The sequence below is a fragment of the Rhincodon typus genome, chromosome 1 (assembly GCF_021869965.1).
Source record: "Rhincodon typus isolate 14 chromosome 1, sRhiTyp1.1, whole genome shotgun sequence".
Lineage (NCBI taxonomy): Eukaryota > Metazoa > Chordata > Chondrichthyes > Orectolobiformes > Rhincodontidae > Rhincodon > Rhincodon typus.
The window spans coordinates 75,640,741-75,654,167 of NC_063332.1; the positions used below are offsets into that span (position 1 = coordinate 75,640,741).

At 40.6% G+C, this 13,427-nt stretch overlaps 1 protein-coding gene across 2 annotated transcripts in view; it reads left to right on the forward strand.

Annotated features, from left to right (window-relative positions):
- Nucleotides 1-13,427, forward strand: part of clocka (clock circadian regulator a) — a 132,385-nt gene that overhangs the window by 34,134 nt on the left and 84,824 nt on the right. For both annotated transcript variants that reach the window (XM_048595488.1, XM_048595494.1), the window contains exon 4: nucleotides 7,811-7,959. In XM_048595488.1, the coding sequence (XP_048451445.1) occupies nucleotides 7,811-7,959 (149 nt within the window). The remainder of the gene's footprint in view (nucleotides 1-7,810; nucleotides 7,960-13,427) is intronic.

Sequence of the window (13,427 nt, forward strand, 5' to 3'; positions counted from 1 at the left end):
CAGTGAGGGCCAAAGTGGGGAGATGGGTTGGACCATGCTGAGGGTGCTGTCAACAACAGTGCTGGAGAATCCTCAGTTGAGGAAGAAGGTGGACATTTTGGAAGCTCCCTTGTTGAATTTGGTGTCATTGGAACAGATGTGACGGAGATCAAGGAACTGGGAGTCTTTACAGGAAGTAGCATGTGAAGATGTATAGTCAAGGTAACGGTGGGAATTGGTGGGTTTATAGTTGATATTGGTGGCCAGCCTATCCCCAGAAATGGGAAGAGAGATGTTGAGGAAGTGAGGGGAGGGGTCAGAGATGGACCAGGTGAAAGTGAAGGTGGAGTGGAAATTGGAAGCAAAATTGATAAACATATCCAATTCTGGACGAGAGAGGGAAGCAGCACCAGTGATTTCATCTAGATATTGGTGTAAGAGTTGTGGGTGGGAGCCAGAATAGGACTGGAACCAAGAATGTTCCAAGTATCCACTGAAGAGACAGGCGTAACCGGAGCCCATGAGGATACCCATGACCACCCCTCTGACCTGAAGAAAATGAGAGGAGTCAAAAGAGGGTGAGGATGACCTCAGCCAGGCAGAGGAGGGTGGTGGGTGAGGACAGTTCAGGCCTTTGATCCAGGAAGAAATGGAGACCCCTGAGAACATCCTGCTGGGGGATGGCCATTTAAGGGAATTGCATGTCCATGGTAAAGAGAAGGTGGATGGAGCCCGCAAACTGGAAATTCTGAAATTGATGTGCAGCAGAGGAATTACAGATGTAAGTTGACAGAGATTGGACCAGGTGAGAAAAGCCCGAGTCAAGGTGGGAAGAGGTGAGTTCTGTGGGGCAGGAACAGGCAGAAAGAATGAGTCTGCCTGGGAGGTCCTGTTTATGAATTTTGAGAAGGAGATAGGCAGTAGAAGCGAGTTGTGCGGGGTTGGGGCATTATCAGCTTGGAAGCAGTGGGGGGTGAGATCACCAGATGAAATGAAGCCAGTGACCATGGCTGACACAATGGCCTTTTGCCCCAAGGTGGGGTCATGGTCCTGGTGGAGCTAGGAGGAGGTATCTGAGAGCTGGTGCTTAGCCTCTGCAGTGTAAAGGTCAGTCAGCCAAACAACAGCACCACTCTTATCAGCAAGCTAAATTGCAAAGTCAGGGTTGGATCTCAGAGCACAGAATGCAATCAGTTCCTGGGAGAATAGGTTGGAATGGGTAAGAAAGGGAGGAAGTTAAATTGGTTGCCTCAATGTCACGTTGATAGTCCTCAATGAACAACTTGAGTGCGATTAGAAGGCCAGACCAGGTCTGACCCATCTCCTGCACTTTGGCCCTCACCCCTTCTCTTCCCTCCTACAACAGCTATGGGGTTCCTCTTGTTCTTACCTAGCATCCCACCAGCATCCATTTTGAGAGGATCATTAGCTGCAATTTCCACCGCCTCCAGCAAGGTGCCACCACCAGACACACATTCCCCACCCCTCCCTTGTCTGCCTTCCGCAGGGACCATTCCCTCCAGGACACCCTGGGCCAGTCTTCCTTCACTCCCAACACCCCTCCTGAGACCACTGCACCTTCCCCTGTAACTGCAGAAGGTCTAACATCTGCCTGTTAACTTCCTCCCTCCCCAGTACCTAAGTGTCCAAACGTACGTTCCAAGTGAAGCAGCGCTTTAACTGCATTTCACCCAATCTAGTCTACTGCATTCACTGCTCACAATGTGGTTTCCTCTACATTGGGGAAATGAAGTGTAGACTGGGTGACTGCTTCTCAGAACACCTATGTTCTGTCAGCAGAAAACACCCTGAGCTTCCAGTTGCCTGCCATTCCCAAGACACCATGCTGTTCCCTGGACAACATTTGTGTCTGGGGCTTGCTGCAGTGAGGCTCGGTGCAAGCTGGAAGAACAGCACCTCATTTTCATTTGGGGACCCTGCAGCCTTCTGGACTCCATATTGAGTTCAACAGCTTTAAGGCTTGAACTCTCCCATGTCCTTAGCCCAGTCTCCACACACCAAATCTTATTATCATATAGTCTGCTATTACACACTACCAGTTCCCATTAATAGCTGTTCACACTCCTTTATTCACTCCTTTATCTGTCCAATTGTTCCTCTTTCTCTTTGTGTTCTATCCTACCTATCATTTACTCTTTACCACTCTCCTCCCCCACCACCCTATTTTCTGCGTGTAAATCGACATTTTCTTGGCTACCATCCGTTCTGAGGAACAGTCCCTACTGAAACGTTAACTCTGATTTCTCTCCACAGATGCTGCTAGACCTACTGAGCATTTCCGGCAATTTCTGTTTTTGGTTCTAATTTACGGCATCCGCAGTTCTTTCAGTTTTTATTTAGTCTTGAAAACAATCAGCTTGATGTTATCTTATGTATCTTTTGAGAGTCAGCCATGGCTGGTAACTGCTTTCCCTATGTTTGTATTGAGCATATTATAAGGGAACAGATTGTCTGTCGCTATGAGCCCAAAGAAACAGAATTTGTGAAAAAGTTTGTGGCACGACCATGTTTTTTTAATACTTCTGATCTGCGGGGACAAGTTACAAATGTTGCAAAGATAGTTCATGAGTTTTGGTAGCTAGATTGTGATGCACATATAGGACTTCCCTAATCAACATGTGATATATTTTCATTTTCACCTTGTCTTCATAGTTTGTAGAATTTGTTGTCGGATTTAATGTGTAAGTAAATCCCTTCCATATCTACACTAGAGGTGAAGGTCTGGAGGATGAAGAAGCAGATACCAAAGTGGGGCTAAAAAAAAGCTCTATTTCACTCTATTCTTCACTCTAAAACTGTCAGAAATAAAGCCTCCATATTATGTAGTGCTGTGTTATCATGGAAGAAGCAGATGAGATTGAGGAGCTTTGTTGGATTTTGTCAAAATCTTGCAGAATCCTGCTTTGTTAACAATATCAAATGGCTTAGTGAGATCTTCAAAATCACAACTAAAATAATTCTTCATGTTGAATAATGTTACCATTTATTTGTATATGTTGTGGATGTGGACATTATTAACACTATTAACTAGACCAGCATTTATTATCCACTCCTAATTGCTGTGGAGAAAGTGTTGGTGAGCTGCCGCCTTGAACTGCTGCACTCTTTGGGGTATATGTGTACCCTCAATGCTGATAAGGAGGGAGTTCCAGGATTTTGCTCTATCAAGACAGTGAAGGAGCAGTAAAATTGTTCTGAGTCAGGTTGTTGTGTGGCTTGGAGGGGAATTTACAGGTGATGGTGTTCATGTATGTTTGCCTTTGCCCATTTAGACGGTAGGGAATCTTGTATGTGGAATGTACTGCCAGAAGAGCTTGGATGAGTTGCTGCATTGATTCCAGTTTTGCTAGGGCTTTGTGCTGTTGTACAATGTGAAATGCTGCCTTGATATTCATGGGCAGTCTCTCTTCATCTCTGGAATTTAGTTCTTCTGTCCGTGTTTGGACCAAGGTTGTAATGAGATCGGGAGCTGAGTGGCTCTGGTAGAACTTGGGTTCCCCTTCCTATTCATACATTTGTCCAGGTGCTGCTTGAATTGCTATTGTGTCTGCTTCTACCACCTCCCCTGGCTGCGTGTTCTAGGCACTCACCACCCCTTGTCTGGAAAAACTTGCCTTGCTCATCTTTTTAAGCTTGCACCCTGAACCTATGTCCTCTGGTAATTGACTCCTCCTCCCTGAGAAAAAGCCTCATACTTTCCATTCTAGCCATGCCATTCATAGTCTTTTAAACTTCTATGGGGTCACCCCTCAACTTCCTGCGTTCCAGTGAAAACAAACCCAGTCTATCCAACCTTCCTGCATTGATCACTGTGGAACACCACTAGTCACAACCCTCCATTCCAAAAAGCATCCTTCCACTGCTACCCTCTGTCTCTTCTGACTAAGCCAGTTCTGTATCCGGCTTGCCAGTTCACCCCTGAAACTGTGAGTTCACCTTTAAACCAGTCTGCCATGAGGGACCTTGTTAAAGGCTTTACTGAAGTCCATCAACTGCTTTTCCCTCATCACTCATCTTCGTCTCCTCCTCAAATAAACTTGATCAAGTTAGTGAGGCATGACCTTCCCTGTGCAAAACCATGCTCTCTATCACTAATAAGTCCATTTGCTTCTAAATGCATACAAATCTTGCCCCCGCGAATCTTTTCTAATAATTTACCTACCACCAACGTGAGATGCTCAGACCTGTGATTTCCTGGGATAACCCTGCTACCCTTCTTAAACAATGAGATAACATTGGCTATTCTCCAGTCCTCTGGGACCTCACCTGTGGCCAAAGAGGATACAAAAATATCTGTTAGTGCTCCAGCAATTTTGTTCTCTTGCCTTCCTCAGTATTCTGGGATAGCTTCCATCAGGAAGTGGGACGTATCTACCTTTAATACTTTTTAAGATGTACAACAACTCAGCTTGGAAATTTGACACTTCCTTCCCTGAGATCGTCCTCCACCAATTCCTTCTCTTTTGTGAATGTTGACACAAAGTTTGCATTTAGGACTTCCCCCACCTTTTCTGGCTCCACACACAGATTCCTTGCTTTGTCCTTGAGTGGGTCATCTCTTTCTTGGCTACCGTCTTGCTTTTTGTGTATGTATAAAAACCCTTGACTTCCCATAACCCCTTTTAGCCCTTCTAATTCCTTGTTAAAGTTCTTTACTACTTTCCTGAGATACTTCAAGGGCTTTGTCAGTTCCCAGCCTCCTAGAGCTTACATATGATTCCGTTTACTTTTTGACCCAGGTCATAACATCCCTGGTCATCCAAGGGAGACGTAATTTGCCATTCCTATCCTTCATTCTTGCAGGAATGTGCCGCTCCTGAGTTATTAACTGTTTGAAATACTCCCACATGTTCGATGTGGATTTACCCTCAAACAGTCACCTCCAATCAAAATTCTCTAGTTCCTGCCTAATATTGTTGTAGTTTGCCTTCCCCCGATTTAACACCTTCACCTGAGGATTGCTGTTATCCTATCCATGAGTATTTTGAAACTCAATGAGGTTGTTGACTTGCTCGCCGAGCTGGCTCATTCTTGTTCAGACATTTCGTCACCATGCTAGGTGACATTATCAGTGGAGCTTCCGCTGAAGCGATGTTATCGTCGGAGGCTGCACTAATGATGTCACCTAGCATGGTGACGAAATGTCTGAATGAAAACAAGCCAGCTCAACGAGCAAGTCAACAAACTCACCCACAACCCGAGCTGCAGATCTTTACCAAAACTTTAAAACTCACAGTATTATGGTCACTACTCCCGAAATGCTCCTCCAATGAAACTTCGCTCACCAGGCTGGGCTCATTTCCCAAAACTAGGTCCAGTATAACCTCTTCCCTGGTTGGACTGTTTTCATTTATGCTGCTTTTTTCTGTACAACATACCCATGCAATTTTTAACATTGCCAGGTAAATCCAGTGTTGTAACTGTAATGGAACAGCTTACCTAGGGGGATAGCTAATTCTGGAGCACACAGTTTCAGTGCTGTTGGTGGAATGTTGTCAGGGCTGTTCCCTCTGCAGGATTCAATACTTTTCATTGTTTCTTGCTAACATGTTAAGTCAATCAAATTGGCTAAAGATTGACAACAGTGATGTTCGGGACTTCAGGAGAACTCTTTTATGATTGTGGTAAAAATAGACTATCAATTTTGACTTCCATTATCTGATTTTTAATACCTGAGATCTTTTCATTCACCCATCTGATTTTAAAGAAAGGAAAGCCAGTGAAATAGGATGGCCACAGTGATAATATGATAACAGGTTGAGCTAGTTCATGAAACCAGTCTGAACTGAAATAAACATGTCATCAAAATGACTGAATGCAGTAATTCAGTTCTGTATCTCCTGTTTCATTTACATCTTTTTGGAAGTTTCATATATTCAGTTGAAAATCACCTGCAGAATATACAGCTCAGGGGAAAGGAAATAACAAAACCAGACATTGTAATACACAAAAAAATTGTATTTCTGTTCAATGTTTTTGGTCAGAACACAGAGAGAAGAAAATAGATTTGTGGCTGCAGAACTGGAAAGCTTGCTCTCTATCTTTTCTTCCCTCAGCCCCTCAAACTGGAGTAACTTTAATTCATCAAGAATTCAAGCATGGCCTCAAATTTCATGATTTAAAACAGAAATTGCTGGAAAAGCTCAGCAGGTCTGGCAGCATCTGTGAAGAGAAATCAGAGTTAATGTTTTGGGTCTGATGACCCTTCCGCAGAACAGTTCTGAGGAAGGGTCACCGGTCCTGAAACATTAACTGATTTTTCTTCACAGATGCTGCCATACTTGCTGAGCTTTTCGAGCAACTTTTGTTTTTGTTCCTGATTTACTGCACTAGCAGTTCTTTTGGTTTCTACAAATTTCACCATTGCTGAGGATCCAAAATATCAATTAAACACTAATGCTTTCAGCACTCTAAGAATTTTTTTTAACCAAGCAGTGTCATGACTGATATGGGAGGAGTGCACTGTTTCTCTCTGATCCCACTACTCCATGGGTCACAACATAAATTTAATTGTTACCTGGTTCCCGATATGTGCTTTCCCTTTGTACCTAAAACAAAATGATCAATAAACCAGTTTTTCTTTAATTAATATAGAATTGTTGATTTATTGTAAAATAACCTATTCCATGAATGTTCAAAACTGATCACGGACTCAGTCCACGAAAATATTAATATTGACCTCTTTAGATATCCTGTAATACACACGGACACACCAAGATGCATCAGAAAAGGAAAAGTCATTTTCCATGCAGAGGTTCACATTTTTCAAAAAAAAAACATACAGCTTGTAAGTCTTAGTTCTTGAAGGCAAAAAGGATGAGGCTTGAGATGTTTAGATTGCCTTAATTCTGACGTTCTGGTGCACAAAGATTGATGTCACTGAACATATGCTATGTTCAGGAAATATCGACTAAATCTTCCAGAGGCCTCCCGTACAAAAGCATCTAGAACCAAGCCTGCAGCTGCTGCACAGGACCCACATTAAGGACTCTTTTTCCAGAAACTGGAGACCTGAATTGGGAAGCTTCCTTCTTTCAACAAGCTTTTCCCAAACTACTCCAAACAGCATCTAAAGCAGAAACTGGAACCTGAGAGGACATCTCCAGTTTTAAAAAAAAAAGTAGTCATCACATGACCTGTTACTACCAAACAAAGCCTTGTTAACAAAAAAATTGTTCCAATGTCATTGCTTTTTGAGAGAGATCAATGAAATCATCCAGGCATCCACAGTCTTACAAACTCAAAGCCATAGAAATTATAAATATGAGGCATTGATGACTACTGCCTATTTTTGATTTTACTTTTTATATTTGACACTTTCCTTTTCAAATTTTATACTTTTATGTGTGTTTGATGTTACATTTTATTATTCTCTGATTTTTATTATCTTCTCAGTAAGTGATATTCCTTTTAATTTTATGCAAGAAACCTTGTAATTGACTCTTTTTTTTCCTAGTACTATGTTTTTAACTGAAGTGTGATTTGGCTGTGTGCTAAAAAGAATTTGAAATCTTTATTCTGCTAAATGAGGGTGTTAGAAAGAGGGGAGCTGATTAATTCCTCTGTCATAACAAAAACAAAGTGGGACATCCACTCGGCACTTCTAGCTCAAGATGGGTGCAGGTACGGTGAATAGAGAGAGTGAACTAGTGTGATGTTTGAACAGATTTCTTGTCATTACGAAATTACTTATGCAAAATCCAAATTCAGATAATCACTTGGATACAGTTTTAAGGCCAAAAATATAAAATTTGTTGGAACCTTGGATATCTTCTTTTCAATTATAAATATTATTTGCTTGTGTCTTTAGGGTGTCAAGGAACAAATCAGAGAAGAAAAGACGAGATCAGTTCAATGTGCTCATTAAAGAGCTCAGTTCCATGCTACCTGATAATAGTCGGAAAATGGATAAATCAACAATATTACAGAAAACAATTGATTTTTTACAGAAACACAAAGGTAGTTAATGTGTCCTATGCGAACAAAACCTTGCTTTGTATTTGTAGAATAAGTGTGCTAACTTTAATGGGGAGGGAGAGGAGGAAATTGAGACGTGGATTATTTCATGCGAGTAATTTCGGGTTTTACTTCTAGTTTTTAAATTGATCAAGATTGTAAAGGTAAATTTTATTATTGTGTTATTGTTTTAAGAGCTGGATTTGTTAGTGAGCCAAGGACCAAGATAAAACCACATGACCAACTGTCATGTGCACACCAGACGGAATCATGCTAAAAGAAGGCGCATGCAAAGTAACCTGCACCTGCAAGTTGTAGTATGAGCTATTAAATAAACCTGTGAGATTTTCAAGATACCCATCCCTTGTGTTGATATATTGACAAAGAAATGCAGTTATGGCAATTCAGTACAGAAACTGCATATATTTTTTGCTAGTAGACATGAATGGACCAGCAACAGCATACATGGATCTCAATATTGTGACTGTTCATGAGATCACTAAGATATCTATTGCAGAAGAAGAGATGAAGAATATTCTCTTTGAGCTAGAACAGGAGTAAAGAACAATCATACCCAGAAAGATTCAGTGCCATAGAAAACTTGATTACTCCTTGGAGATGACATGATTCCATCAATAACTCTCCCACTAGTAGCCTGGATGAGAAGTTCGTAGAATACTATTGAAAGAGTTTCTTAAAACAGCAATTCTGACCAGAAAGCAAGCTATATTTGACTTGATATTGTGTAATGTGGAAGAATTAATTAATGGCTGCAGAGTAATGTCAAGTCTAGGTAGTAGATATGAGTGAATTTTACATCTAGTTTGAAAGAGGGAAGATCAGGTCTGAGTTTAGTGTTTTCAATATTAATGTTGGAAATTATGTGAGCATGAAAGTTGAGCTAGCTTAAGCGAACTGAAATACTAGGCTAAGGCACGGTGATCAACATTTACAAGGATATTTCAAAATACACAGAATAGATATATTCCTACAACAAAGTACAATTCTAAAGGGTGGACTCACCATCCATGGTTAACTGAAGACCTCAGAGAAGCATCAAACCTAAGGAGTATAGCATGTAATTGCATAAAAATGAATGGCAGCTCCAATGAAAGGTCAGAAGATAAAGAATGTCAGAACACGACTAAAAGGAAGAAATTAAAGTATGAACAGCAGATGGCTAAGAATGTAAAATAAGATGTTACATATTTAAAAATGAAAAGAGGAATTAAATAAAGTGTTATTCCTCTAGAGAGTGAGAATGGGAAGTTAATAGTCAATACTGAGGAAATGGCAGATGGAATGACAAACAGTTTGCTTCTGCCATCACTATAAACAACAAAAATAAAACATTTCAGGAATTGGTGTAAATGAGGAGGTGGATTATAATCACTAGGGAAGTGGTACTAAACAAACTTGATGGAGTTGCGGGCTGACGGTTCTCCAGCTCAAAATGTATTTCATCCTTGGGTCTTAGGTTGCAAAGAGGTTATTAATTTTCCAAAATTCTCAAGGTACTGGTAAAGCTCCATCTGACTAGACAGTAGCAAACATAATCCCTTTGTTCAAGATGGTAGGTAAGAAACAGGAAACTACAGGCCAGGTACATAGTTTTAGGCTAAGGGAAGACGCATTTAAAATAGAAATGAGGAGGAATTACTTGTCTCAAAGGTCATGTATTTGTGAAATTTGCTACTATGGAGTGCAGTGGATGCCAGAACACTGAATAAAATTTGAGGAGATAAATTTTAAATTTTTAATTAGTAGCAGGTTAAATGGTTATGGGAACGGGCAGAAATGAGATCAGCAATGATTGTTCTAACTGGCAAAGCAGGCTCAAGGGGCTGAAATGCCTATTCCTGCTGCTAGCTCTTATGTAGTTAAATCGCACTGAAGCATCTCTGCATCCTCCTCAGAATTAACCTTCTAACCCAGCCTTGGAGATGTTTCGTTTAGTTACTTCATCTAATTCAATATATATAGTGAATAGCTGGGACCAAGCGCTGATCCATGTGGTACCACATTAGTGATTGTCTGCCACTAGTAAACGGACCCGTTTACTCCTAATCCTCAGCAATAACCTGCTCGCCTTTGCCCAGTTTGCATTCCATCAGGGCCACTCAGCTCCTGACTTCATTACAGTCTTTGTTCAAACATGGACAAAAGAGCTGAATTCTAGAGGTGAGGTGAGAGTGACAGCCCTTGTCATCAAGGCTGCATTTGACTGAGTATAGTGTCAAGGAGCCCTGGCAAAACTAGAATCAATTGGTTCTCAGGGGCAAACTCTCTGCTGTTTGGAATCATATTTAGCGCATAATAATATGGTTTTGGTTAGACATTCAGTGGCGTTAATGTCACTGAATCTCCCACAGTCATCATCCTGGGGTTTGCCATTGACCAGACTCTTAACTGATCTTGCCATCTAAATACAGTGGCTAGAAGAGCAGGTCAGAGGTTAGAAATACTGTGGCAAGTAACCAATGTCCAGATTGTCAAAAGCCTGTCCACAATGTACAATGCACAAGCCAGTGACTGCTCCCCACTTGCCTGGTTGAGTGCAGCTCCACTAACACTTAAGAAACTTGACACTATCAAGTGTCAAGCTTGACAAAGCAGGATGCTCAGTAGGAGCGTTGTGTCCTGTCCACAAGATGCACTACAGAAATTTTCCGAAGATCCTTGGACAACACCTTCCCAAACCCACATCGCTATCGTCTAGAAAGACAAGGGCAGCTAATATGTGGGAACACACACCACCACCTGCAAGTTGGTTTGTTGAGTAATTCGTAATCTTGAGGAATGGTAGACAGATCACCCGAGTGAACCCTTCTTTTGGAAGTTATGGATCCATTACGGATCTTTGACTAATACATTTATAATAAATGTCATTTGCTGTTGAAGCATGAGCTCTGGTTCCAAACTTGAGTAGCAGCTGGAGTAACCGAGTTGCAGCTGTGAGGCAGAGAACTAAATCTAACCATTTAACATTTATTTGCCATTAAAGACCCATTCTCATTGGGTGATAATGGCTTGGAATTGAATATTTAGGGATGTTTGCTATTTAGGAAAGATAGGTAGATGGAAAAAGAAGATGGTGGTGGTGCTGCTAATAATGGATGAGATCAGTATATTTGTGAAAGGGGATCTTGGATCAAAGGATTGAGATGAGTGGAGTTAGTAAATACCAAGGGACAACAAATATTGATGGGATTTGTTTTTCAGCCATGGAATTGTCATTGTAATGTTGGGCATGGGTTAAATCAGGAAATTAGGGCTCCATGTAACATGGGGTGTTACCATTGCAGTAGGAAACTTCAGTTTACACATAAACTGGGTGAACTTAATTAGCACTATTGTTCTGGAGGATGAATTCCTTTAGCAAATATGAGGTGAGTTTCTAGAGCAGCAGATTGAGGAACCAACTAGGTATCAAGCGGTTTTAGATTTTATAAAGAATAACCATCCTATAGCAGCCATTGGGAAATGGTGACCATAATATAATGTAATTTTAGATTGTTTTAAAATGATATAGTTTCTTTTTGAAAGGCAGCTATGATGGGATATGGGGCAGTTTTTCAAGGTGGATTGGGATGTACCTTAAAATATTGCCAGTTGACAGTCAATGCTAGGGAATTTAAGGAAATACCACATTGCCTACAACAGTTGTACATTCCTCTAATCATCAGAAAATCCAGGAAAGATGTATCAGTCATGACTATCAAAATAACTTGAAAAATGAATTACATTAAAGGAAGTCATTTAATAAAGTTGCCAGGAGGGATGGTAAACCTGAAGATTGGAAGCAGTTTAGAATCCAGCAAAAGAAGATCGCGAAACAAATAAAGGAAGGACAAACAAAGCATGAATGTAAGCTAGCGAGAAACTTAAAGCTGGACTGTGGAAATTTCTTTTGGTATGTGACAAGGAGAAGATTAGCAAGGACAAATGTGAGCCCATTACAGGTGGAGATAGGAGAATTTGTTATGGAGAATACGTGACGTTAAGCAATTATTTTGTGGCTGTTTTCATGAAGGAGAAGCAGAACGTCTAGAAATACTAGGGATTTTTTGATTAGTTTGAAACTGATGAACTGAAACAAAATATTATTAATAGAGAGCTAATATTCAGAATTAATTGGATTGAATGTTGATAAATCCTCAAAGACCAGATGAAGTACATCCTAGAGTATTGCAGGAGGTGACTGTAGCAATAGTGTTTGCGTTGGTGGTTATCTATCATAATTCAAAAATTCTGGAAAGGTCTTTGCAGACGGGAAATGATCAAATGTTAACCAATTATTTAAGATGGGAGAGAGAGAGAAAACTAAGAAATACAGACTCTAGTTTGAAAGTGGTAGCCATGCCAATGTTAGAATCAGTAATAAAGGATGTGATAATTGGATGTTTTGAAAACAATAATATAATTGGGCAGAGTTAACATGGACTTATGAAAGGAAAATAATGTTTGAACAGCCTGTTGAAGACTTTTGAGGATGTTACTTGTAGTATAGATAAGAGGAAACCAGTGGATGTGTGTGTTTGGATTTTCAGAAAGTTTTGAATGAGGTCCTACACAGGGTCGTAGTAAACAAAATTAGAGTACATGAGATTGACAGTAATACACTAGCATATATAGCGAATCGCTTAATAGATAGGAAGTGAAGAGGAATAGTAGATTATTCTAAAGATGGCAGGCTGATACAAGTGGGGTACCTCAAGAATTAGTACTAGATTCGCAGATGTTCACAATCTAGATAAATGAGTTAGATCTGGGGACAAGAATGTAAAGTTTTGAGTTATTTGATTTGATTTATTGTTGTCACATGTACAGTGAAAAGTTTTGCTTTACGAGCAGTGCAGGCAGATCATAACATACAAGGACATACAGATCATAGGGTGTTTAGATAGAGCGAGGCATACAAAATTACACCAAAATGAGTTGAGAATGTAAGTCGTGGTGAGGATGCAAAGAAGCTTCAAAGGAATGTGGACAGGCTAAATGAATGGGGAAAATACACCGCAGATGGAATATAATTTATTTCATTTATTTACTTTTTATACATTTGCAGGATGCAGGTTGTTCTGGCTAGGCGAGTGTTTATTGCTCATCCCTAATTATCCTTGAGAAGGTGATGATGAGCTGCCACCTTGACCCACTGAAGTCCATGTGTAGTAGGTACCCCCACAAGTCTGTTAATGAGGGACTTCCAGTATTTTGACCTAGCAACAGTGATGTAGTTCCAAGTTAAAATGGTGTGTGGCACAGAGAAGAATTTGAAAGTGGTGGCATTCCCATGCATCTGCTTCTCTTGACCTTCTAGTTTGTAGAAATTGTGGGTATGGAAAATACTGGCTAAGGAACTGTAGTGAATTTCTGCAGTGCATTTGTAAATAGTATGCACTGGCAACTTCCAGTGTACTTGTCTCAGCTTGTGGATCTCAGTCTCTCGCTCTTGCTTACTCTCCTCCATT